At 49.2% G+C, this 25482-nt stretch overlaps 1 protein-coding gene across 1 annotated transcript in view; it reads left to right on the top strand.

Moving 5' to 3' along the window:
* The window catches only part of NLRC5 (NLR family CARD domain containing 5), a 57423-nt gene that overhangs the window by 9255 nt on the left and 22686 nt on the right, over positions 1-25482 (top strand). Inside the window, exons 4-21 of the mRNA XM_051629422.1 lie at positions 7123-7188; positions 8593-10333; positions 11034-11117; positions 11424-11507; positions 11585-11668; positions 13436-13525; positions 15327-15377; positions 16992-17057; positions 17864-17947; positions 18870-18953; positions 19344-19433; positions 20035-20100; positions 21078-21155; positions 21779-21862; positions 23066-23149; positions 24336-24425; positions 24549-24596; positions 25050-25124. Coding sequence (XP_051485382.1) covers positions 7123-7188; positions 8593-10333; positions 11034-11117; positions 11424-11507; positions 11585-11668; positions 13436-13525; positions 15327-15377; positions 16992-17057; positions 17864-17947; positions 18870-18953; positions 19344-19433; positions 20035-20100; positions 21078-21155; positions 21779-21862; positions 23066-23149; positions 24336-24425; positions 24549-24596; positions 25050-25124 — 3049 coding nt within the window. The remainder of the gene's footprint in view (positions 1-7122; positions 7189-8592; positions 10334-11033; positions 11118-11423; positions 11508-11584; positions 11669-13435; positions 13526-15326; positions 15378-16991; positions 17058-17863; positions 17948-18869; positions 18954-19343; positions 19434-20034; positions 20101-21077; positions 21156-21778; positions 21863-23065; positions 23150-24335; positions 24426-24548; positions 24597-25049; positions 25125-25482) is intronic.

Below are 25482 nucleotides of genomic sequence, written 5' to 3'. Positions count from 1 at the left end.
GTAATGGAGATGGGGCCAGCTTCTTCTGACCCTCTTCAGACACAGCCAACACCTTGGCCCTCCATGGCCAACAGACCAGTCTAGCCAGTGACCCCACCAGTGCCCTCACTTGTGCAGTGAGAGGGGCAGTCCTCTCCGGGGTGTCCAGGCAGCTACGAGCCTTTTGAACCAAGCCCCTTGATTTAAAACATGATCTGACTTCCCTTCTGATTCACTCTGTCCATCTGTCACTGTCATCTCTGGAATAAGATCAGTCCCTCCAGACACAGTTCTTGCCAGCAAACAGCAAGAGTTCACATTTTCAGGTGTGCTGTTCCACCAGTTGTGCTGTGCCTTGCTGGTGTTGGTGGGAGCTTACCTGGCTCTTCCAGTAAGAGAATGGAGGGTTCCTTGGATGTAGTGGGAACGTGCGTGGTCATATCATCTGGATTCCTGAATTGGAAGCCACCTTAAGGGCAAGGTCACTTGGTCCAGAAAAAAAAAAATAGTGTTCTTGAGACATGAATTAAATCTATTTGAAATGTAAGGAAGAAGGTGTGTTGTGCTCCAGGGGTCCCTGGTTGCTCTTCTGAGCTTGGTGGGTGTCACAACAGCTGTGAGAGAGAACACTGATCTGATGCAGTAGTAGCTTGGGAGCTTCTCTATGGCAATGATTTTCTTAATCAGAAAATTTAGCTTCAGTCTATATTTCTTGTTGACAAAGCTTATTTTGCCAAGTTTTCCTTTCTAGATTTCTTGAAGGAAGGTTTTGAAACTGCTGAAATCTGTTGCGTTGGTTTGTTTTTCTTGGAAGCACAACTTTTGGCCTAGAAATGTCAGCGTGGTGGGTTGACCCTGGCTGGACACCAGTTGCTCTCCAAAGCTGCTCTGTCACTCCCCTCCTCAGCTGGACAGGGGAGAGAAAACACATCAAAAGGCCTGTGGGTTGAGATAGGAACAGGGAGAGATTGCTCACCAGTTACTGTCATGGGCAAAACAGACTGGACTTGGGGAAAAATTGAAGACAGGCTGAGAGAGCTGGGAATGTTCAGCCCAGAGAGGAGGATGCTCCAGTGCCTGGAGGGGCTGCAGGAAAGCTGGGGAGGGGCTGTTTACAAGGGCAGGGAGTGATGGGATGAGGGGCAATGGCCTTAAACTAGAGCAGGGCAGATTTAGATTAGACATTAGGAAGAAGTTCTTTCCAGTGAGGGTGGTGAAGCCCTGGAACAGGTTGCCCATAGAGGTGGTGGAGACCCCATCCCTGGAGACATTCAAGCTTACTTTGCTTTACAAGGCACGTGGGGCAGGAGTTGGGATGTTTGAGCTGTTGAACAGGTTTTGTGTGAGGCCCTGGCACAGCACGTGTGCCCATTTGGAGCCTTGTTTGTTGTTGCCTCATGATGATGGCAGAGCTGGAAATCCCAGAGTCCTGGCCTGCATCGTCTGCTGGGAAATGCTAGAAGTGACAGAGGAATTCATGTAGGAAGGTTTCCCATCTGATTCTGGAGAGTGGTGCTTTCAGAAAGGAAGAGGTTTGAACAGAGGAGTCCTGGTGGCACGTGAGCCCCTGTTTGGCCTGGGCAGAGTGTCCCTCTGGAGCTGTGTGGAGGTTTTCTGTGGGTAGCTGTGCTGCTTGGGGCTTTGTGGCAGCCCAAGCCATGCAGTGAGTCAGAAGAGGCCCTTGGCTGGGCTGCTAACTGGCTCTGCAGAGGATTCCATGGCAGAAGCACTCCCTTGCAGGCCTGGGGAAGAGCAGGCTGTCCTTTGGTGGTGTTGCTGAAGCCAGCCATGCTTGGAGTTTGTGTGTTTGTGTTGAAGGACCTGGAGGTGCTGGAGCAGGTCCAGAGGAGACAACGAGGCTGGTGAAGGGACTGGAGGGAAAGTCTTACAGAGAGAGGCTGAGGGAGCTGGGGCTGTTTAGCCTGGAGAAGAGGAGACTCAGGGGGGACCTTCTCACTCTCTACAACTACCTGAAGGGAGGTTTAGTCAGGTGGGATTGGGCTCTTTTTCCAGGCAACCAGTGACAGGATGAGAGGCCTGGCCTGAAGCTGCACCAGGGGAGGTTCAGGTTGGATATCAGGAAGCACTTCCTCATGGAAAGGGTGATCAGACATTGGGATGGACTGCCCAGGGAAGTGGTGGAGGCACCATCCCTGGAGGTGTTCCAGGAAAGGCTGGAGGTGGCACTTAGTGCCATGGTCTGGAGATGTGGGGGTGTTGGTCACAGGCTGGACTTGATGATCTTAAGGGTCTTTTCCAGCCTTGGTGATTCTGTGCCACAGAGAAAAGTTGTTTCACTCCTCCCTTGAAAGCAGAGGTTAGCTGTGTTTTAGAGCCAGCTGAAAGGAAAGCATCAGCTGGGCAGCCTGAAACATGGCTGTGTCACATTAGTCCTTACACTGAGCCTTGGTTTGTGCCACCGTGTGGGTTGTGAGCTGCTCGCCTGCTGACTTGGGCAGCAGCACCCAGATTTCAGGAGGAGGACACTGGCAGTAGCTGCATTTCATTTCTAGTCCATCTCCTTTAGGTAACTCAAGCCAGAAACAAGAAGCATGCACAGGTGTGAGTGCCTGGTCCCCTGTGCCACAAGGTGAGGCTGCAGCAGCCCCTGCTGTGCTGTGCTCTTGTACTTGATATTCTGTCCATGGGCTGGACAGGGATAAAAGTGCCCTGTGCATTGGTGACACAGCACTAGGGGAGCCACTGCAGCCTCAGGTTTGATTTTTCTCTTCCTGGTGCTTTCCAAACAAACTTCCCCTGTTTTGTTTTCTCTCGCTGAATTGCAGAAAAGCCTTGCTGGCCCTGACTCTGCCAAGGAACTCCCTCATTGTAGTTTCTCTAGCCAAGGGAAGCTCCCACCCACTCTGCAAAATCCCCTCTTTTTGCTCTGTTGCTTTGGTTGGCTCTCTGGTAGGTGCAGGAAGTTGGTTTGAAAGAAAAAGCAGACAATTTTGGAGTTGATCCAGCAGAAACCATTACAGAGGAGTCAAAATTTGAGCTTAAAAAGATGGGTAGTAGTAGCTTTAGGGCTTTCTTCAGGGGTGACTTTGAGACTGAGGCCTTCCTATTCAGTGCAGATCATAGAATCACAGGATGGTTTGGGTTGGAAGAGACCTTAAAGATCATCTAGATCCAACCCCCTGCATGGGCAGGGACACCTCCCACCAGCCCAGGCTGCTCCAAGCCCCATCCAACCTGCCCTTCAACACTGCCAGGGATGGGGCAGCCACAGCTTCCCTGGGCAGCCTGGGCCAGGCTCTCACCACCCTCACAGCAAATAATTTCTTCCTAGAATGAAATAATGAATCATGAAATGAGGGATTTGTTTTCAGGACCCCTCCTCTTCCTCTGGCACTTTGCAATGGTATCTGTCACCTGAATGTCCCATCAGAAGCCTTTGGTGCAATGTGAAAATACTGAATGTTTGTGCCACCACTGAGCAGTGTCCCTGGGCCCTCATGTAGAACCTGCTGGAATAACTGGAAGCTGCTGAACTGAGTTGCCTTCTCCAGTCACCAGATAGTTTGCAGAAGATGAAACACCAGCCCAGGTCCTCCCCATGTGAAGAGTGTCACAGCAGAATCAGAAAAAGAATCTGATCCTGTTGCTGGGCTTGGTGAGAGTCTGAACAGTGGAGGTAGCAGCAAAAGGAATCCAGGTTGTCACAGAAAGCTGCAGCCAGTTTGCTGTGTTCTCCTGAAAGATGTGCTGGGGGAAAATGGAGCAGCCAGAAATGAAGTCTTGTGTTCTGCAGGCTGAGCCTGGCAGTGCAGAGAGCAAAGTGCAGGCCCAGTGTCCTGCAGAGGTGCTTGATGTTGGTGGCAGGGAGTGGATCAGTGCTGGTGTGAGAAACGTGTCGTGCCCATGAGCAGCCCCACACAGATCCTGCAGCCAAGCACAGGTTATTTACATCCTTGCAAGAAGGGGTGACCTAAGCAAGCAGGCACCCCCATAGCAAGGTGAATAATGATTTATATCCCCTATTCCTGACGCAAAGTTCCCTCCCGTTTCCCCCCTGCCTGGGCACTCCAGGGTTTCCAGCCCATCCAACGCTTCTAATTATCCTGTAAGTTTCCCGCCCCTGTTTACACATTCCATTCTAGCAGGTCACTTTTTACCTTTTAAGGTAAAATTTTGACCTTTCTTGCCCCCTTGGCTGTCTTCCCAATTAACAAATCTACTGGTGTCATCCTGCCCTGAGGAGCAACATAGAGGTAGCTTTGTTCGGCCTGATCTTGGGCCATAAATCATTCTCCTTGTTCAGATCCCCCAGATGGAGCCCAATTAAGTCCCTCAGTTTCTTGGCCCGTAAACCACTCCAGGTGTCATTGGAATGTGCAGATATCTCACTTATCTCAAACAAACTATTATATTCCTAACACTAAAGTATGTATATGTAAACCAAACCCAACACTACGTTTCTAACACTAGAATGCAAAATCAACACTACGTTTCATTTCTAACACTGGAATTTGCCCACTGGGGAAAAACAGAAAGCTGCTCTTTGTTTGTTTTTCCTGCCTGGTGCATTTGGCTAAGACTCAGACAGCAACAGGAAGTCCCTGCAGAGCTGTCTTACAGTGCTGGTAGCTCCCAACCTACCCTTTGCAGCTCCAGCTAAAGCTGTGGTCACAGAGACACTCATGCCTCAGCTTTTCATTCAGCAGCTGCTTCTGAGTCCCAGCACTCCAAATGCTGCATCTCCTGGGTCACGTGCAGTTTTCAGATCTTGAAAACAAAAGTGACCAGTCTGTTCTGCAGACAGGGTGCTGCTGCTGGCCCCTGTGAGTTGGCTGTTGGTCTTGCCAGTTGCTGGTGGAATAGAAATTTGGAAACGGTGCTGAAAGTTACTAGGACCAGTTAAGAGAGGAAAGGCTTGTGCTTCTTTCAGCTCAGTCCATTCCCTCTATCTGAGAGTACACCATAACCAAGCAGGGTGTTACCACACACAGCCCTGGGAATGTGTGGGCTGTGATTCCCCCAGAAATAGCTGTTCCCTGCCCTGTCCCCCACAATAGCAGAACAGTTCCTGTGATCCAAGCAAGACAGATGCATCACCCATCCTACAAGAAGACTCACCAGTGAGGTGGTTGTGGTCAGTCTTGAACAATGCAGGTCAGCTCTTCCCAGCAGTATGTGTAGCTCCTTCAGCCAGTGCTTCCTGGACAGCTGAGCTACTGGAGGCTGACCTGGATGCTGGCTTTCCTCTCAAGGAATCTTTCTGTGGAGCTGAAATATGTCATGTCATTTATATTTCCTGCTCCTGCTTTCTTTCAGGTCCATCACACGGGCTTATCCTGCTTTGGGTGGACTTAAATCCTGAGGAGGAGTGGAGAGGAATTGGTGAAAAAACTTGGGCTGTGGGCTTTGCTGCAGTGTGTAGTGGAATATGTGGTGCTGCTACCTCATTTAGCTCTTGCAAATCTGCCAGGCTTCTTTCATAAGCTCAGAACCACTTTCTTCATGTCCTGTGTAACTTTGCAGTGTTTGTGGTGCAAGTCTTTGATGAGACTGTCCCTAATGCTCTGTCTGCTTCTCTATGCTCCTCTGAATCCACAGTTGCACGGATGTCTTCTTTTTTTTTGCCTTCCAGCAGCTGTGCTGCCACCAGGGTCATTTCCTAGGGTGCCTTTTGGTGGGCTGTGGTGATGTTTTTTTGCTCAGGTTCTGGCACTACTGTGTTTCTAAGCAGATGAGGGGGTTGAGCAAAAGGATCTGAGCATCAATTGCTAAACCCAACACGTGCCTTTAAAAACTTGTCTTTTAAAATTAATATTGTTTCCTGCAAAGATTTTCAAAGCCAGGCTTCCACCAGCAGCTTCTGCCTCCATGTATCTGATGTCCCAGCTGTTACTGGCTGAGAATGGTAAGATTTGGGTTATGAACATCTCTGTGAAGCACAAAGTCATGCTCCAATATTAGAGAGATGTTGAATCCTAGTGTTTCCTGGGGAAGAGGAAGGACCTGCTTGACTTCTCTGCAAAAACACTCAAGTTGGTAGAACAGGGAAGCAGCAGATCACATTGTGGCAGCAAGATTGATGTTATCCACTAGGAAAACCTGTATAAATAAACAGAAGTGTTGGAATTAATTGCCTGGAGAAGTTCAGGGAGCTCCATTACTGAAGATCTTTAAACCAGCCCAGCCCCCTTGGTCACTTCTGAGAGCTGTGGCATATTTGGAGTGGGACAAGAGGTTAGCCTCGTCAGGACCAGGCCATGTTGTCTCTCCACAGCTAGATGCACCTCTGCTTTTACTTCAACATTTGCAAAAGCAGTTCTGTAAACTCACCCTGCATCTTCAAATAGTTTTGTCACACCAATTTTGTTTCTTCAGCTCTCCAAATGCTTTGCTGGACAGTCTTGCCCAGCTTTATTAAGCTGCCATTCCAGGACTGTCCTGGTTTGAGCCAGGATGAAGCCAATTTTCCTTTTACTGATTTTTTTTTTTTTTTTTTTCTTCCTTCAGCAAGCTTTCTTTTAACTAGCAACAGCCTGTTCTACCTAAGGCTGATGAGAGAGGAATGTTTCTCTAACTGCTGGGTCTTCAAGTTCACATCTTTACTCTGCCAGCTCAGACGCTACAGGGAGATCTGTGACCCCCCCGTAGGAGGCTGAGTTAGACAGACAGCAAAACTGGCCAGAGATGTTCCATTCCAGAGAGCTATGTGAGCTCAGAGGAAGGTCAGAGATCACACAAGACAAGTTCCTTCCTGCTTCTTCTTCTCTTCTCCTCCACCTGTGGCCGGCGTCCGGGGAGGACTCCGTCCCTCCCTCCCCATGGACCCCCAGGCTCCAGCTCTCCTGACCCGCATCACTCTCTGCTTTCTCCAGCAGCTCCAGGATTTTCCAGGACTGTTCCCAGCTCAGGAGATGCTGGGGGAGTTGCTGGGATGGGGGGAGGCGAGAGGCTTTTGCCCATACCTGAACGTATCTGTATATAATTGTATCTATTTTCTTGTATCATCAGTGTTTAATTCAAGCTGTGTAGTTTAGTTTTCAATCCAGGCAAGTCTCTCTCTTTTTATCTCTCTCCTTCCCTACCCGGGTGGGAGGGGAAGGGGATCAGGAACATTGTTGTCGGATCTGAGTCAAACGGTGACAAGAACCTCTCTTGACACGTTTCTGCCTTTTCAATTTCCAGGCCTTGCCCAGCGTCGCCGTCGCAGCAGCTCTGTGGATGACAGGGACGCCAAGCAGCAGCGGCTGGGTATGCTCCAGTGGTGGGCTTCCTCTGAGGAAGGACCTGTTTAACTTCTCTGCAGGAACACCCAAATCAATCTATTGCATTGAGGGAAACCTGTGTTTGGCAGCTGCAACAGGGTGCAGAGTACACAGGCAGTGGGACCTGGCAAATACTGCAAAACATCCAGTTCCATTTCAGAGATACAGATGCAGATGGCATAGGCTGAGGGCTCCATTAAAGTGTGAGATGCTGGTTGAACATTAAGTTTAGGTCATCCCTGTATTCATTTGCTTTTTTTTAAGCAAATCAGCATACATAATCACCATTTAAAACCCACTAAAGGCTCCACAGTTTCTCTAGCACTTTAAAAACTTGTATAATTTCAGCTCCCTCTGAAGAAAAGAAGCTGAACAGTTGAGGGATGACAAAGTTGAGCCAGAGCAGTTCCAGAAGAGGCTGGGTAGCCTGAGCAGATCCATGGGCTGTGTAACAGCACTGCCCATGTCCTTTCCCACATCATCTGCCCCTCTTTACCCTTCTCTTCCTCTGCTTTTAGCCTTGCAGTCCCTATAGTCCAGCACTGCCCGGTGGGAACACAGGGAGCCTGGCAAAGCTGGCAGCTCAGCTGGGCTTGAGCCGCCTTGTGACTGAACGTTTTCCCACAGGAAAGTTCTTGAGGAGACCAGATCTTATCCATTCACACACCACCAGTGAGGACAGGGTTTTTCAAAAGCTCCCGAGTGCCTTTGGTGATCACCACTGTTCTGTCTGCAACAGAGCTGCTGATACCCTCAGGGATCTCAGGTTCTCAAGGCAAAGGATGGGTGTGTTCTGAGGTGCAGAGCTGAGCAAGGGTGACACAAGGGCATCGCGGGTGAATTGTGTGGGTGATACCTCAGGTGGTGGGGGAATACATCAATACCCACGTATTACCTTAAAGAGATAATGAGATTTAGTTTTTATATAAAGCTGTTTTCACCTTTTTCCTGAATCATAGAATCATAGAACATGCTGAGTTGGAAGGGACCCATCAGGATCATTGAGTGCAACTCCTGTCCCTGTGTAGGGCACCCCAAGAATCACCCCATGGGCCTGAGAGCATCATGACTCAGGCAGGCCTGGTGCTGTGACCACTGCCCTGGGGAGCTGGTTCCAGTGCTCAACCACCCTCTGGGTGAAACACCTTTTCCTGATATCTAATCTAAACCTCCCCTGATGCAGCTTCTTCTGATGTTTTTCTTCATCCTCTGTGCAAAAATAGGAAAAATTATGGCTTATTTTCATGTATTCAAAATTTGTCATCCTCACCTACCCCCATGGAGCAACCTCTGATCAGGCCAGTTCCTCTCTGAGGCAGCATGTTGGGTCTGTCATGGCTCAGAACAGACTTCTCCACTCTCATACTCACTCTGTTTTCTTCTCTGTCAGATTCAGGTGGAAAATACCGGCATCTCCTCATTGATTCTATCCACCAGAGGTACGGAAGCAGTAGGACAGCAGGAGCACAAACCCAGCCACTGTCTTTCAACCAAGCCTTTGTCAACCTTGTCATTCAGCAGAGCAAAGCCTCCCGCTTGAGAGAGAAAGCAGATAAACCCCGCGAGGACGTGGCAGGTGCTTCTGAGCCTGAAGAATGTGCAGGCACAGCCATGAATGTGTCCGACCTGTTCTGGGGTGTGGTGCCATCAGACAGAACGAAGGTGATCTTTTTGTGTGGCAAACCAGGAACAGGCAAGACTAGGCTGATGCACAGGATTTGTCAGAACTGGGCAGAAGGTGTCCTGCCTCAGTTTCTCTTCATTTTCCTATTTGAGTTCCGGCAGCTGAATTTATTAAGAAGAAAACTGACTCTGAAGGAGCTTTTGTTTGACCTGTTCCTTCAGCCAGAAGACAACCCTGATGTAGTGTTCCAGCACCTCCTGGAAAATGCCCAGCGTACACTGGTCATCTTTGATGGACTGGATGAGTTTGCAGCTGACATGGACGTGTCATCGTCTTCTCAGGGAGGCCGAACTCCTACCTCCCATATGTCCATACCTGAGCTCTTTGCAGACCTCTGCCATGGGAAGCTGCTCCCTGGTTGCACAGTGTTGGTCACCAGCCGGTCCAAGAAACTTCCTGACTTACTAAACACAGTAGATCTGCTGGCAGAAATCTGGGGATTTGACCATGAAAACGTTGAGGAATATGTCAACCACTATTTTCATCAGAATTCCTTCAAAGAACAAGCCATTGCTCACCTGAAGAACAACACCAAGCTCCTCAGCATGTGCCTGATCCCTGCTCTCTGTTATGTTGTGTGCGTTTGTTTGGAGTATTTGCTCCTTAAACATCAGATGAGTGTGGAGCTTCCTCAGACTATGACACAGTTTTATATCAAGATGCTCCTCATTTTCATAAACAAACAGCAGGGAGAGCTCGCAGGTGATGAGGTGACTCAGCTGAACTGTAACAAGAAGGCCATCTTGGGTCTGTGTGATCTTGCACTGAAAGGCCTGGAAGAGAAGAAGCTTGTATTTTATGTTGGTGATGTTCCGGAGCACGTGAAGGAATTTGCTTCCTTGCATGGATTGCTGACTGTCTTTGAGGTGAAGACGAGTGGCACTTGCCCAGAGGTTGGCTTTGCCTTTGTGCACTTAAGCTTGCAGGAGTTTTTTGCAGCACTGGGTCTCATGGTAAGTCAGAGGGTGGACAGGAACTACGTGAAGAAGAAGTTCTTCTTAAAGTCCAAGTGGACTTTAAAGAATGAGGCAAAGACCGAGTTAATGGAGAGTTTCCACATCTTCCTCTCAGGCTTGGCATCAAAAGAGTGTAGGACGTTTCTCATGCTGCTAGCTGAACGAGATGAAGCTTGGGTGCAGGATAAGCAGGGCGCAGTCCTGCAGTCCCTCACGAAACTGGCAGCCACTCATCTGACAGGGCCTAAGGTCATTGAGCTCTGCCACTGCATGTTTGAAATGCAAGACCTCAAAGTAGCCAAGCACATTGGGAGCCTGCTGAACTTCAAGTATGAGTTTAAAAACTTCAGAGTGACACCTCTGGACATGTCAGCTTTGGTGTTCGTCATAAACTCAGGCCAGGATTTGACTCGTTTGGATTTTGCAGGATGTCTCGTGGACTTCGACTGTTTGGAGGTTCTGGCTGGCTGTAAAAATGTGGAGCACTTGAGGTAAACACCTGGAGTGCTCTGAGCTGGTGGGTAGAGGGGAGGGCTGAGGGCGTGGAAGGGCAAGGCTGGTGTTCCCTTGAGAAGGGAGAGAAGGAAGATGTGAGAAATCCTAGTCTGAACAGCATAACTTTCATACTGAAGAAATTGATTAAATAATGAATTTCCTAGAATCCTAGAATTGTTTGGTTGGGAAGGGACCTTAAAGATCATCTAGTTCCAAACCTATGGGCAGGGACACCTCCCACCAGCCCAGGCTGCTCCAAGCCCCATCCAACCTGCCCTTCAACACTGCCAGGGATGGGGCAGCCACAGCTTCCCTGGGCAACCTGGGCCAGGGTCTCACCAGCCTCAAGGGCAAAACCCTCGTTTGCCTTTGTGTGACCTCCCTTGTCTCCAGGGTCCTGGCTCTGGTGGGACAGGCAACAAGGGCTGACTCTTCATCTGTGGCAGCACTTACACATGGTGTCACTAAACCAAAAGGCAGGAGCCATCCCTTGAGGTATTTCCAGTTTAATGTTGGGGGTTTCTTTAAACAGATGTGTGAGGAGATAAAGATGCTGCAGAAAAGAACCTGATACAATGGCTATTAGCAAAGAAATTAAATGTTTTTTTAAAAACTGTGTTTTGGCCACCTCCCTGTGGCCAAGCCTGCTTTGGGTTTTGTTGTGTTCATGCTTGTTCCCTCTTCTCCATGTTTTAGCTTTCGTAGTAGGAGATGTGACAATGACTTTGCTGCCGCTCTTTCAAAGAGTGTACAAGGAATGGGGAGCCTGAAGAAACTAGAGTAAGTGTTTGGAAGGTCAGAGCCTTCTCTCTTTCTGTCTGTCCTCTTCTGTCTTGCAGTTTAATAACACCTGCTTGCTGTGTAGGGCTGTTCAGTGCTGGGCATGGGAGTGGGTGGCTCTTCTTCTGTGCTGGTATCGAGTGCTGTGTTGCCCTGGTGGAAAAAGAGTGTGAAGTTGGTTGCAGGTGGCAGACTCATGCCAGGTCCTCTCCGTGCTGGGAGCTTGGCACGGGGCCACCTTTGAGACAGGCTTGTCATGGACTGCCCAGGTGTGAGTCCTTCCTCTGCTGGTTCTCTCTTGTCCAGGTTGACTGGTGGGCGCATCACAGCGCAGGGGATGACTAAGTTGGTCCAGGCTTCATCACAGTGCCTCCAGCTTGAGGAAATAAAGTGAGTGTGATGTGGTGATGACCTTCAAATCAGCTGCTTGTTCCCTGGGGCACTAATGGGAGTGAATCTGTGTGCAGCTTGCAGGACAATCGGATACGGATTCCAGAGGTGAAGAGGGTGATGGACCTGTTTTCCAGAATGGAGAACCTGAAGAAAATTGAGTGAGTAAAAATGGCTTAAACCTGTGGAAAACAGTGCCCATTATAAAGCCAAGCATAGCATCAGAGAGAGTTTAAATCCTGGGTGTCTCTTTAAGGGGTGACACTCACTCTTCAAGATGTCAGTGGAGAACATGTGGGGCATGAAGCTGGGTCACAGACATTGCAGAGCAGGCAGGGCTGTGCTGGAGGCCTGGCTCAGTCTGAGGGACACTCAGCCTCACAGTTCTTACCCAGGTGTTTTAAAATAAAGCCAAGGGAATCCCAGCACCACTGACACCTCTCCAGGTATCACAATGCATGTACTCAACTTGAATGACTTTTTCCTCTTCTGCCTCCTCAAGTCTCTTCCCCTTGGTTAGGCTCAGATGCCTCATCTCTGCACAAGAGAAGGTGGCTCCATCCATGTCTTCCCAGCTTTTTTGTTAGTCCTCTTCTCCTGTACTCCTTCTTCTGACTCACCTAGAACAGCACAGTGCTGAATGAGAGGGACTGACTGCCAGGAAAACTCCCAAAATGGATCTGCATCTTTTCAGGTGGAGAGAACCAGCCTGATTTGTGAAGGGGTGTAAAGCCTGTGGAGCACTCACAAGGACAGCTGGAACAGCACAGGGCTGCTTTTGGAGTCTCAGTGTATTTTGCATTACAGGAGAGGGACAGCCCCAAAGCTGTGCTGCAGGCAAAGCCACAGCACTGCCTGCCCAGCCCAGTCAGAAGGGAGTGACTCTACTTTTAAAGGTCTTTCACATACCCTTGGGCACAGTGAGCAGTTTAACCCCAAATACCTGCAGTTGTTGCTGGACCACATCCTGGAATTAATTACTGGCTTTGTAGTATGATTAGAAGTGTTGAGAAGCTTGTTGGAAAGTGGGAGGAAAGGGGGAAGGTACCTGCTCCTCTGCTTCCCTGGGCACCCTGGTTACAGCTTGTGGGAAATGCCAGGATGGCCTCAGTGAAGAAGCTTAACGTGAAAAAAGGAGGAAGCCAGCACCATTTGTGAGCCTCATTCCTTCACCCATCTCTGTTCCACACCTACAGTGTTTAGACCCTGGCCCAGGTTGCCCAGGGAAGCTGTGGCTGCCCCATCCCTGGCAGTGTTGAAGGGCAGGTTGGATGGGGCGTGGAGCAGCCTGGGCTGGTGGGAGGGGTCCCTGCCCATGCAGGGGGGTTGGACTGGGTGATCTTTGAAGTCCCTTCCAATCCAAACCAGTCTGGGATTCCTTTGAGGCTCACAGGAATTGTGCTCTGTGGCCCTAAGAAGCAACAGAGGGTTTGTAAAAGCAGGACCTTATGTTTCTTGTTTCATGGGGTTCTGCATGTAATGAGACAGAAAACATGAGCAATGAAAGCATAAATCCTCAGAGGGTGCTAGTGTTGTGTCTTTGGGGATGTTTTAAATGTGGGGGGTTAGACCACACTGCTTGCTTAGGCCATACTTGGATTGTTTAAGGTCACTGCTGGTTGTGTAAAAGGTATAAAGCACCTTCACTCTGTGACCCAAAACCAGTTGATGATTTTTCTGTCACACACAGGGAAGGTGTCTCTGGTTCTAAATTCATGGGAGCTACAGCTTGCAGAGAAGAGCTGAGATGTGATAATGCTTTTGTTTGGTCCTAAATGCAAAATTCTCAAGTTTTGGAGAAATCCACTGACTAAAAGAATGGCAGAATGTGTGCTTCAAGGTGTTGGGATGCAGGGCAGAGGGCATTTGTGTGGCACGAGCGTGCTGTCGGGTCCAGCAGCTGAGGTTTGTGTTCTTTGTGCCCACAGCCTGAGCAACAACAACCTCTCCTTGAAGGCTCTTCTGTGCTTGGCAAAGGAGGTCGTTGCTTGTCAAAACGCTGCTGAGCTGTGTGTCAGGTGAGCTGTTGGCAAAGAGTTTGTCTCATTAGGTCATAGAATCATAGAACCACTCTGAAATCATCCAGTCCAACCCCCCTGCTGCAGCAGGATCACCCAGGGCAGATCACACAGGAACGTGTCCAGATGGGGCTTGAAAGTCTCCAGAGGAGACTCCACAGCCTCTCTGGGCAGCCTGTCCCAGGGCTCTGTCACCCTCACAGTGAACAAGTTTCTCCTCATGTTGAGGTGGAACTTCCTGTGTTGTCACTTGGTGCCGTTTCCCCTCGTCCTGTCACAGGCACCACTGAACAGACACTGGCCCATTCCTGACACCCACCCTGCAGGTATTTGTAGACATTCATCAGGTCCCCTCTTAGTCTTCTCTTCTCCAGACTAACCAGCCCCAGGTCTCTCAGCCTTTCCTCATATGACAGATGTTCCAGTCCCTTCATCATCCTTGTAGCCTCTGTTGGACTCTTCCCAGCAAATCCCTGTTCCTTTTGAACTGGGCAGCCCAGAACTGGACACAACACTCCAGATGTGGTCTCACTAGGGCAGAGCAGAGGGGCAGGAGAACCTCCCTTGACCTGCTGGACACACTGGTCTTAGTGCATCCCAGGACACTATTGGCTCTCTTGGCCACAAGGACACACATGCTGTCCCATGGATAACTTCCTGTCCACCAGCACCCCAAGGCCCTTCTCCATGGGGCTGCTTTCTAGCAGGTCAACCCCTGATCTACACTGGTGGATGGTGTTTTTTCTCCCCAGCTGCAGGACTCTACACTTATTCCTGTTGAACCTCATGAGGTTCCTTCCTCTTTATCCCACCCTCCAGTCTGTCCAAATCTCACTCAGCTGCACAGCCTTCAGGTGGATCAGCCAATCCTCTCAGATGGGTGTCATCAGCAAACTAGCTGAGCACACCCTCCATCCCCTCATCCAGGTCATGGATGAAGATGTTGAAAAGACTGGGCCCAGTACTGACCCCTATGGAACACCACTATGCTGACTTTTTAAATAGACACTCTTACAGCATAATTGTTGGCTAATCAAAGACAACAAAAATTAACTGTAGTAATTCTTTATTTTCTGTTGAAACAAAACTTGAATTCATCATATTAAGGACTTTCTCTTTGTATTTTTTAATATGTTATTTTATCCTTGGTCTGTAAATTGATTCACAGGGTGTAATATTTCTTAGACAGTAGAATTTAAAATTGCTTTTAAGCTCTGTAATGTATCAACTGGAAAATTCTTTACCAGCTAGCATAAATTTGCTATAAATCTATATTTTACATACAAATTTGCTATAAATCAGCTAAATTTACTGAAAAGATATGGGTTTAGGTAGGTCTAGCTCTGTGTTCCCTTTAAATTACAGATTTTTGTGTTTTCATACATCCAGAATGACAGAGAAAGGGTAGAATTTCTAAATCCTGGTGTAACAGGCCAGATTAATCCTTGGTATAACTCAGAGCAAGTCAAATTGCACACAACTTTTTCACTTCTTTCTTGCTGCAATGGAGTTTCTGCTGAACCTCTTTCCACCAAACTGCTGATCTTGCAAGAAAAAAATTAATCTCAGCCCAGTCTTGCTAACTGTGTTACTCTGCTGTCTGTGCTGCAGCCCCAGTTCCCCCTACAGGGTGTCCTGCTGCCCTCCCTCCTGGCTGCTTAGGTCCTCACCTGTGGCAAGGTGCTACCAGGGCAGATGTCAAGGCCCACAGCACCCAAGCATTGGTCCTTACTGAGCACTTCTACTAAAGAAATGGCATCCTTCCCCCTGTGCCTGACCTTGCCTTGATTCTCTTTTTCAGGAGCAACACAGTGATGATACATTTTTCTGGCTCATCTGGGAAAGTTCCAAGGTGAGAAACTGCCCTTGGGGTGATGCTGTAGTCAGGGTTCTGCTGGTTGAAGCCATCAGCTTGGTGGCACTATGAACAGATCCAGCAACAGATCTTGTTGCCTCTGCCCTTGCATCTGGCAGAGCTGGAGCCACCTGAGCAAAGAGGGAGGTAACCAAAAGAGCTGGTCTCTGCACACACCTACCAGCTCCACCAAGGCAGTGTCTGACTGGCTGGGTAAGCCTGAAGTGCCACGTTCCTATTGCAAAATTTCTAAAACCAGCTGAACATGAGGATAAATTAAGGAAAAGCCTTTGGTCCTTCTCAGCTCCTGTGTTCTCCCAGCTTGTGCATGTTTCTGTTGGAAGGGTGAATTTGTCATAGAATAGAATGGTTTGGGTTAAAGGGACCTTAAAGATCATCTAGATTCAACCCCCTGCATGGGCAGGGACACCTCCCACCAGCCCAGGTTGCTCCAAGCCCCATCCAACCTGCCCTTCAACACTGCCAGGGCTGGGGCAGCCACAGCTTCCCTGGGCAACCTGGGCCAGGGTCTCCCCAGCCTCACACCAAAGAATTTCCTCCTCATGTCTCACCTAAATCTCCCCTCTTTTGGTTTAGAACCATTTCCCCTTGTCCTCTCCCTCCCTGCCCTTGTCCAAAGTCCCCTGAACAACTACAAGGATGAGGCATCAACAACCTCCCTGGGCAACCTGTTCCAGTGCCTTCCTACCCTTGTGGTGAAGAATTTCTACCTGATGTCCAACCTATGTTTCCCCTTTCAGTTTAAAACCATTCCCCCTTGTCCTCTCCCTCCCTGCCCTTGTCCCAAGCCCCTCCCCAGCTTTCCTGGAGCCCCTTCAGGCACTGGAAGGTGCTCTAAGGCCTCCCTGGAGCCTTCTCTTCTCCAGGCTGAACACCCCAGCTCTCCCAGCCTGTCTCCAGAGCAGAGCTGCTCCAGCCCTTGGATCATCTCTGTGGCCTCCTCTGGACTCTCTCCAACAGCCCCATGTCCTTCTTGTGTTGGAGGCTCCAGAACTGGACCCAGTTCTCCAGGTGGGGTCTCCCAAGGGCAGAGCAGAAGGGGAGAATCCTCTCCCTTGACCTGCTGGCCACATCTCTTTTTATGCAGCCCAGGAGAATGAATGAAGAATCTAGGACACAATCTCTTGTTCATTGTTGGGAACCTGCTTTGCCCTCGAGGGACCTCACAGTGTTTTGCACACTTGTGAACTGGCTCAGCCTGGCCCTGAGTCAGGTAGACACTGCTCCTAGATAGATTCCTGAACATCTGTCCTGTCTGCTGTGGGCAGTCTGGCATGGGTGGATGTGTTTATCCCTTCCTGTGGTGGCACAATCCCACATGGGGGCAAAACATCCTGCATCTTAGTAGTGCCTTTGAATTTGGGCTCAGTTAGCAAGTTAATTCAGTTATACACTGATATCCAGTGTGGACACCCCCTGTGATCCCATTTCCTGATGGATCTCTTCTGGCTCTTGAAAATCATGGAACTTTGCTTGGAATGGTTGAGCAGAACACAGACCTCGTGGTTTCTTCCAGAAAATACTGATCATCTCCCAGGTCCTTGTATTTTATGAAGGCATATGAAGGCCAAATATTTTGCTTATTTGCAGATACCTGGATTTGAGATGGGAAGAGAATAAGGAACATGTAACCCCAACTAGATTTGTGAAGCTATGGTAAGAGAAGGCATTGGAATTCCTGCTGGTGAATGTGGTTTGCAGATGATAGGTACTACAGAGGGACAGGAATGGCAGCTGTATTGGTCCTTAGGGACAGAGGATATTTCCACTTATGAAAAAGCTTGAAATAAACCCAAGTCAGTAACTAAAAATAACACTAGAAATCCCTGGCCCAGCCAGTGACTTTATTTCTTGTGTGTTGGGCTCTACAGACCTGGAGAATGCTCATCATGCCATTATGTCCTTACAGCCATGAGCCATATAGTTTTCTTTCTTGCCTGAGTTCCTGAAGAGAAAGGCAGCTTCCTCAAAAGAGAGCTCATAGATGTTACTTGAGCATCTTAAAGCTGGGAAACATCCCTCCCCCTCCTTTTTCTCCTTCTCTTTCCCTCACCCTCACTGCTCAGTACCAGGGACAGGCAGCTCTGACAGGAGACGCTGCCAGCACGTCCCTCTGCACTCCTTGTGCAGCACCCAGCACAGAAAGACAGGGTCACAAAATCATTAAATAGTTTGGGTTGGAAGGGACCTTAAAGATGATCTAGTTCCAACCCCCTGCATGGGACACCTCCCACCAGCCCAGGCTGCTCCAAGCCCCATCCAACCTGCCCTTCAGCACTGCCAGGGATGGGGCAGCCACAGCTTCCCTGGGCAACCTGGGCCAGTGTCAATATGCCCTGGACTGGGTGGCAGAGCAGGGAGCACAACCTCCCTCTGCCTCTGCCTGCCCTCATTTGGAGAGAGACCAGAAGTGCCTGGGCCCTGCTGTCCCCAACCTGCTCCTTAACCCTTGCTGTTCACAGCTTGCAGGACTGCAGCCTGACTTCCCAACATGCAGAGGAGATCGTTGCCATTCTCAGGAGCTGTCCCTGTCTCTCTGAAGTGGAGTAAGTGTCTCCCTCCCTGTGGAGTGGCTGCTGGTGGGGAGCAGGGGACATTACACCTAGAGACCTGGAGGGGTTCCAGTGCTGTGTCATGGCTGGTAGAATCCTGATTAGGGATTTTTGGTGAAGTTCAGCAGGAGATGAGTGCTGAGCAGCCTTTGATTCCTGTGCAACTGCAGCCTCTGGCTCCCTGAGGCTGTAACCAGTGACACCAGTTAGGGAGCAGCCCCTGCTAATGAAGCAGCACTGCAGGCCTGAGGCACTGTAGGGTGTCCCAGAGACCCAGCAGGTCCTCTGACCAGCAGAGGGACACAGACTGCTTCTGTGCAGTCACTTTGTCTCCTCAAGCCATCCAGCCCTGTTGGGAGAGGTGAGTGGAGGAAGGCAAGAGATCCACTTCATAACCTGCACGTTATGAGGGTCATCCCTGCCTTGCCTTATTTGCCTGTATATGAGGCTGCCTGAACTTGGCTGTAGAGCTCTCCTAGCCCGTCAGCCCTGGAGAATGCAGGAATATCTGTTGCAAGCCAGTCCAGTCCAGACTGTATCTTGAATTTAGCCACACCTCAAACCCCAGGTGTTTTGCTCATTGATTTGAATTGGGATCTGGAGATCATTGTCACCCAGTGTTTTCTGCCTTCCTTTCTTTCCTCCAGCAGGGCAGTAAATGCTCACTTGGTTTCTTGTTTTGTACTTAAGTTTTATAAAGTGAGATGGTTTTGAGGCTAAAGCATGAATTGTGTTGTCCTAGGGATAAAATTCTGTCTGAATTTGCTTCATGCAGAGATAAGCAGGGAAGATTGAACTGGGACACAGGAACAGTCCAGGCAAAAAAGCAACTGTAGGAAAGGGCAAGTAAGCAGCTTTGAGGGCTTTGTTGTTTATACTGTTCAAAACAGTCCCCACTAACTGGAAAATGGCTCAGTTTATCAGGTAACAACCTTGGAGATGAAGGCTGCAGTTACCTTCTGGAAAACCTCCCCCAGATCTCAATTTCAAAGCAGCTGGAGTAAGTGTTGCCTTGTACAAAACCAAAATGCCCCTTTTGTTGTGCTTGTCAAGGACCATGCAGAGATGCTGAGCAGGGGTCAAGGAGGCAGAGGTCTCACCCAGCTACAGAAGCAGCTCTAAGGAAGGGACCCAGCTCCTGAGGCTGTTCAGGCTGAAGTTGGTCACTTGCTCAGAGTGGAGCATGGAAACTGGTCTAAATGCCTCTAAATGCCTCTGGGGTGCCCTTTCATTAAAAGCCCTTCTCAGAACTCGTGGTCCTATGTGTTTTCCTCCATCCCCCCTCTGCAGAGCAGTGGGTTCAGGCATGCAGCCCTCTGCTGACCACTGCCACCAGAACAGTCCTGTGTGATTGCAGTGACCAGCTAATTGCCTGTTTGCTTTTCCTTAGTCTCAGTCAAAACGGCCTCTCTGTGAATGGCATTTTCAGTCTGCTGAAGTCAGTAAACACCTGCCAGAAGATGATGGAGGTACAAGTCAGGTATGTTGGTCTTGATTAACCCTTAAGGTTAATCCCAAGGTCCAAGTCAGAGTTAAATTCTGAGATGTTCCTGAAGTCATCTCAGAAGTGGGGTGGGTGAAGAACATGTCCAGAGATGTTTACCAACACTTATCTTTGGTGATATGCTGCTGTAAGCTGCTTGTATCTGAGCCATCAGCTGGAATTTGAGTGGGTACAGAACTGTGCTCTTCTCATGCATTAAAGCAGTTTTAGATTCTTTCCTGCTCCCTGCCCTGGTCAGTTTTGGAGAGAGGATCTTTGTGGAGTATGATAACTGGTGACATCTCCAGGAGTGGAGTTGGAAGTTCTCTTACCTTCCCTTGGGAGCCATCCCAAAGTTCAAGTGTAAAAATTTTGTCTGCACTTTCTCTAATGGTTCAGAGAAACTGGGTCATCTGACACTGCATAGTTTGACCCAAGCAGGATTTAAAACTAATGGAGATTATTTTTCACTTTCTTTGGGAGTGTTTTGAGTGAGTGGTGTCACTAAAGATTTTGAAGAGTGAAATCAAGCATTCTTAAAACTAGAAGTCATGTAAATAACCAAGATGTGACACTAATTGATTCCTTCTCTTCACAGCCTTTGTCATGGGACTGCAGTCCTGAGCTTCACAGGAGACAGAGAATTTGCTTCCCCTCCTCCTGGGTAGAGTGTGGCTGCACAAATGGGGTTTTCTCAGCATCTTGTTTAGTTCTTATCTCCTTTTTAGGTACCAAGGGTAACACTTCACCTCACAGCAGTTCTTTCCCCTTTGAAGGAAGTGCTTTCTCCTGGTTTTGTTGGACACTTTGGAAGTTGTCCACTGCCTCCCATAGTGTTTGATTATGTCTCTGTGAGATGTTTCATCCACAGCATCCCAAGCAAAGCAGGCTGTTTGATGACAGCTCTGCTTCCTGATAATACTGAACAGTAAAAAGGTGAACCCCACACCTCCAAACCAAATTCCAACAAGATTCACAGATCCCTGTGTGTTTAAAACCATCTAGTTCACTATGCTGTCCACTCTGGATCATGGTAGGTACTCCTAAATCAGAATACATTTGGAGTTTTATTTGTACCCCCAGAAAATTATGGGTCAAACCAGCTCAACCCAAATATTTTGTTTGAGAAATGGTTTCTTGTTGCTCCTGGAGCTGTAGGTTCATTTATTTGTGCCCTGCTTGTCCATGGACTGAGCCCCCTGTAAACCAGCATTTCCCACAGCACACCTGCACCCACCTGGTGAGGGTGGGAAGGGACAGCAGGGCTGTCATGGGATGCAGCCCAGCTCTTGTGGCTGTGCTTGAAGGAGGGTGGCAGCCTGAGACACATCACCTGTGACTCCTTTAAAGCCCTGGGTGGCACTTCAAACTCAGATCTTTTAGGATTTGGACGTTCTATTTATGAATAGTCAGGTTTTTGCACAGACATGGACTCTTTTCACTAAACATGTTCAGGCAAAAGCTGAATTCTCCACCAAACTGTAGCTTAGGTGAGAAGTTTGTCTTTCCCTTTCTTCCCGGTTGCCTCCATGCTCAAGCATTTAGTTAATCACTGAAAGGAAGAGGAGTTGCCAGGGTAGCCCAGGGACCTGCTGAACTGCTGAAGTTGTTTTATCCTTGTCTGGTTTTGTGCTCCATTAGGGCAAGGCCTGTGTTCCCTACTGATGACCAGCAACATGGAGAGGAAAACCAGACACCAAATACCCTCAGAAAAATAAGGTATCGTGGCACATTCTTATTGTATTTCATGCCTTATCCTACCTCTGGATCCTCTAGCTGATGTAACCTGTATCTCCAAGGTAATCACAGGAGAACTGGCGAAGACCCCTTCAGTCTGTCATTTGTCAGTGTGTTCACAGTGCCTGCTTGCAGCACTGGAAGCTCTATGGTTAGTGTCTGTGGTCTTCTAGAGGAGTGCAGGCAGATGGTGGGTTGTGTATCTTGCTCACAGAAGTAGCACAGTTGCTGCCTCAGCTCCCACCTGGGAGGTGGGGAGCTGGTGGTGACAGAGCTGGGGGTGTTGGGGGAGTTGTCTGCTGAAATTTGGAGAAATACACCCTGAACTGGATCCTGCTGTTTCCAGGACAGAGTGTTCCTCTCTGATTTGTAGGCTTCACTGAGGAAGAAAGAAGTTGTGCCTAAACCTTCTAACCAGGACCTTGGGGACCTGGATCTTTGTTGTGCCACAAGTTTTCTTTACCCTGTCTCTTTATTCTCTGTTTGCAGACAAGAGATGAATGGGATTTCCTTTTCCAGTATTATCTCCTTGTTTATTCTCTGGTTTTCTGAAAGAGAAAAACCTTGTTTGCAGCCCTGGACTATTGATTTCTCTTTCCCCCTAGACTGACAGATGGTTGTTTTCAAGCCAGTGACCTACAGAAGCTCTGTGCAGTCCTGAAGGAATGTGGCAGCATCTCTGAGCTGGAGTGAGTCCTTCTTAACCCTTATGGTCTTTATCTGCAGTTCTTTGGGATATTGAAAAAATGCCACTTGTTTGTTTCCCAGGGAGGTAGGTGGTGGAGGCACCATCCCTGGAAACGTTCAAAAAAGGGGCAGACATGGTGTTTTAGGAGATGGTTTAGTGGTTGGGGTTGTAGGGTGGATGGTTGGACTTGATGATCTTGAAGGTCTTTTCCAACCTTGACGATTCTATGGTTCTATGATTCTGATTCTGTGCAGAGACACTGGTAGCCCCAGGAAAGGCAGGGCCTGACAGGGGCTGAGATCCTTTGCCAAGGAGATGTACATTTCTAGTGCTCTCTTAGGCAAAGGCTGCAGAAAGAAGTCTAGAACGGGACTGTTGGATCACTTAACCTGACTTCAGGTGCTACAAAAGCTGGGAAACCTTGCCCTGTCATTTTTGCCTTTGGGCTATTTGGGAGCAAAGCTGCAGAGCATGAAGAATCCCACCTAAGCCCGGGGTGGCAGCCTGTGTTTTTGCTGGTGATCCCACTCTGGTGTGCAAGGACCTTCACCACCAAAGCACTTTCTTCTGTTAGCTCAGTGTGGGGAGCCATCCCATTTGCTAGCACCATAGGTGAGCAGCCCCAGCCCTGGTGGGAAAAGCCAACCCACACCTCCTACAACCCCCCATCTAGGTTTTAAGGATAGAATAAGGACCAGCAAAAGCACCTAGTCTGTGTGCCACCACCTGAGGGTTGGCTGTTCCCTTCAGCCTGGCAGCCTGTGGGAGAGATTTTTAGCCTTTGCTGTTCTTAAGCAACCATGTCCCTTGATCCCAGCTGGGCCGTGGCCCACTCTGGTCCTTAGGCTCTAATAGCAGAGGATTTGCTTCTCCAGGACTAGCCCGTGGCTCCTCTGTTGGGCCTGTCCAGGTTGAGGTTGACTCCAGAGCTGTGGAGTCCTGGTCCCTGGGAACTGCATTAATTGTCAGTCCGGAGGGGTCACTGGTGGACATGAGAAAAGGACAAGCCCTGAGAAAGGTTTCAGGCTGCCTCATGATGGTTAATTCCAGTCTCTGGTGTCCTGTAGGCTTCAGCTGTCAGTGGAGAGGGGCAGTGCACGTGCTCTTTGGATTAGGGTGCCCAGGTTCTGCTGTCAGAGCTCTTGTTACTGATTATGCTGTTGTTTTTTCCTGTGAAAATGAAATGCTTTTCTTTAAATCCTAGCCTGTCCAGTAACTATCTGGGAGATGAGGGACTTCTGCAGCTGTTTGAGTTCCTCCCAAATTTGAAAATGTTAAGTTCTCTCACGTGAGTAGCTCCTGTTTCTCTTAACTCAGAGATGGGTTTTTGTGGGAGTGCTGGTTGTAGAAGCACAGTCCACATTTGGGAAGGACTTGTCAGGATCAAGTGCAGTTACATTCTGGGTCTCTTGAGGGTAGATCCACTGTGCTACCTGGTCTGTCCCCACCTCTAGTCCAGGACTGATTGACTCCACTTGAAGCTTGGTGGAGAGCAGTTCCTGGAGCTTGTGTGCTCAGCCTTGCACGAAGGACACAGATGGTCTGGTGTGCAGGTTCTGGCACCTGGCTTGTAAAACACGCCAAGATCTTCATCAGACCACTGAATTTTTTCTTTCCTGGTTCCTCATAAGGAGAACAGTCCTTTCTGTGCTGGGTGGGCACCCTTGGAATGTAAATGCTGGGGAGCTCCAGCTTGAGCAGTAGGGTCTGATTTCAGTGTTAATCTGGGTATTTTGCCTGGCACTGCCCTTGCCAGTGCAGGGCTGTGACTTTAGGAGCACAGCACCATTCTGCTTTACTGAGAGAGAGATTCCTTGTTCCTGTTGGATTAATAACCTCTCCTCAAGCCAAGACTGCTCCAGTTACTGACAGTCTGCAGCTTTTCTTCACATCAGTGTGATGGAAAACGCTGCTGTTCTTGATCTTTTTCCCCAGCATCAAGGACACTGGCCAAGGTTACACTAGATACTGTGACAGACCTGCTAGAGCTGAGCATCATCTTACTGGGTGTGGTTTGGGACTGCCACAACACCAAAGAGTTCTTTTTACCTTGCATCCAGGGGTTTAAATACAAGGAATTCCATTTAACCCTAAGAAAACACTTGTGTGGTGAGGGTGGGCAATCACTGGACAGGTTGTTCAGAGAGATGATGGGTTCTCCATCTCTGGAGGTACTCCAGACCCAGTCTGCTCTAGGCTAGCCCTCCTCTGAGCAGGAGAGCTGGACTGGGTCATTTCCAGAGGTCCATTCTAGCCTCAATTATTCTGTGATTATCTGAGCTCTAAAAGTGAGGGACAAATGTAAAAAATACCAAGGGAGCTGTGTTTGCAGAACTGCAGCTGGAAACCCAGGCAGAAGGTGGCAAAGCAGCAGCTTCTGGGAGTGCTGGGCAGGGATCCCTGTGTTTGGGTGATGCAGTACAAACTACAGTTGTTCTACTTGCAGCAGCTGGTTTCTTCTCTTCTTCCTGTAGGCTTAATGACAACCAGATCACCATGAACTCGGTGTTTTTCTTAGCTCAGTCCTTGTCTACATTGGAACACATCAAAACAATGACCATCAGGTATGGCCAGGAGTGCTGCTTCTATTTTTTGCCATTTCAGCCCTCAAGCTGTGGTTTTGGAGGAGTGAGACAGGAGCAGGTCTCTTCCGACTCCATCCTAATGATGTTCTGTTCTGGTTACAGCTTCAGACACACGCAGGTGGTTCATCTAACCTTTTGGGAGAGAATCAGGTAAAATTGTACTCACTCATCTGCCTGAGCCTTTCAAACTCCTCCTTATGAGATCTGATATCAGTGCTGATGCTGAGTCCCTGAGGTGTGCCAAGGAAGAGCCATCTGGCTCCAAACTGGGCGGGGTGGTGGAAACAGGGTGAGCTGTGGCAGTGGCTTGAGGGTGTGGAGCAGCCAGCAGGATCCCACTGCTGCTGGGGGCTGCAGTCTTCTCCCTCCTGGGACAGGGCAGAGCAAATGCCCAAAGTGCTGAGTGGATGCAGAGTTCTCTGGAGGCTGGAATAGGGGGGATAAGGCCCTTTTTCTTCTGGAGGCGGCATGAGTCTAATTCTGGCAGGTGGTGAGAAAAGACAGACATGAGGCCACTGCCTCCCTCCCAGCTGCAGCGTGGGGATCAGCTCCAGGGGGCAACACCAGCAGCACAACTCATGGGGTGAACCCTTCTTTCCCCAGGGCCAGAAGTGCCAGCAGATGGAGAAGCAGTTTCCTGGTACCTCCCAAGCACCCGGCACCGGGGCAGTGCTTTCGGTATGGCTGCCCCAGCCCCCTTAGTGACCCAGGGGTGCAGGGAGGGGTGGCAGTGGCACTCTGTGTCACTAGTGTCCTGTGTGGAGCAGACTGTCCCTCCAGCTGTGTCTCCTCAGAGAGCTGTCCTGGGTCCTGCCCACCTTCAGAGGCAGGATCAGCTCTCCTGGGAAGCAGATATTTCTTTCCTCTGTATCCCATTGTGGCTGATTCCACATCAGACACCTCTGGAACAGTGTATCTCTCTCCCATCCACTTCCCTGCTGAAACTGGTCAGGAAGGCCAGTCCCAAGGGAGAAGGCCTTGGCTGGTTTAAGTTGGCAAAGCCTTAAAGAAATGGGGCCAGCTGGCATCAACCCAG

This window comes from Apus apus, chromosome 11 (genome assembly GCF_020740795.1).
Source record: "Apus apus isolate bApuApu2 chromosome 11, bApuApu2.pri.cur, whole genome shotgun sequence".
Lineage (NCBI taxonomy): Eukaryota > Metazoa > Chordata > Aves > Apodiformes > Apodidae > Apus > Apus apus.
Note: the sequence above shows the minus strand (reverse complement) of the source record. Positions and strands in the feature narration are given on the sequence as shown.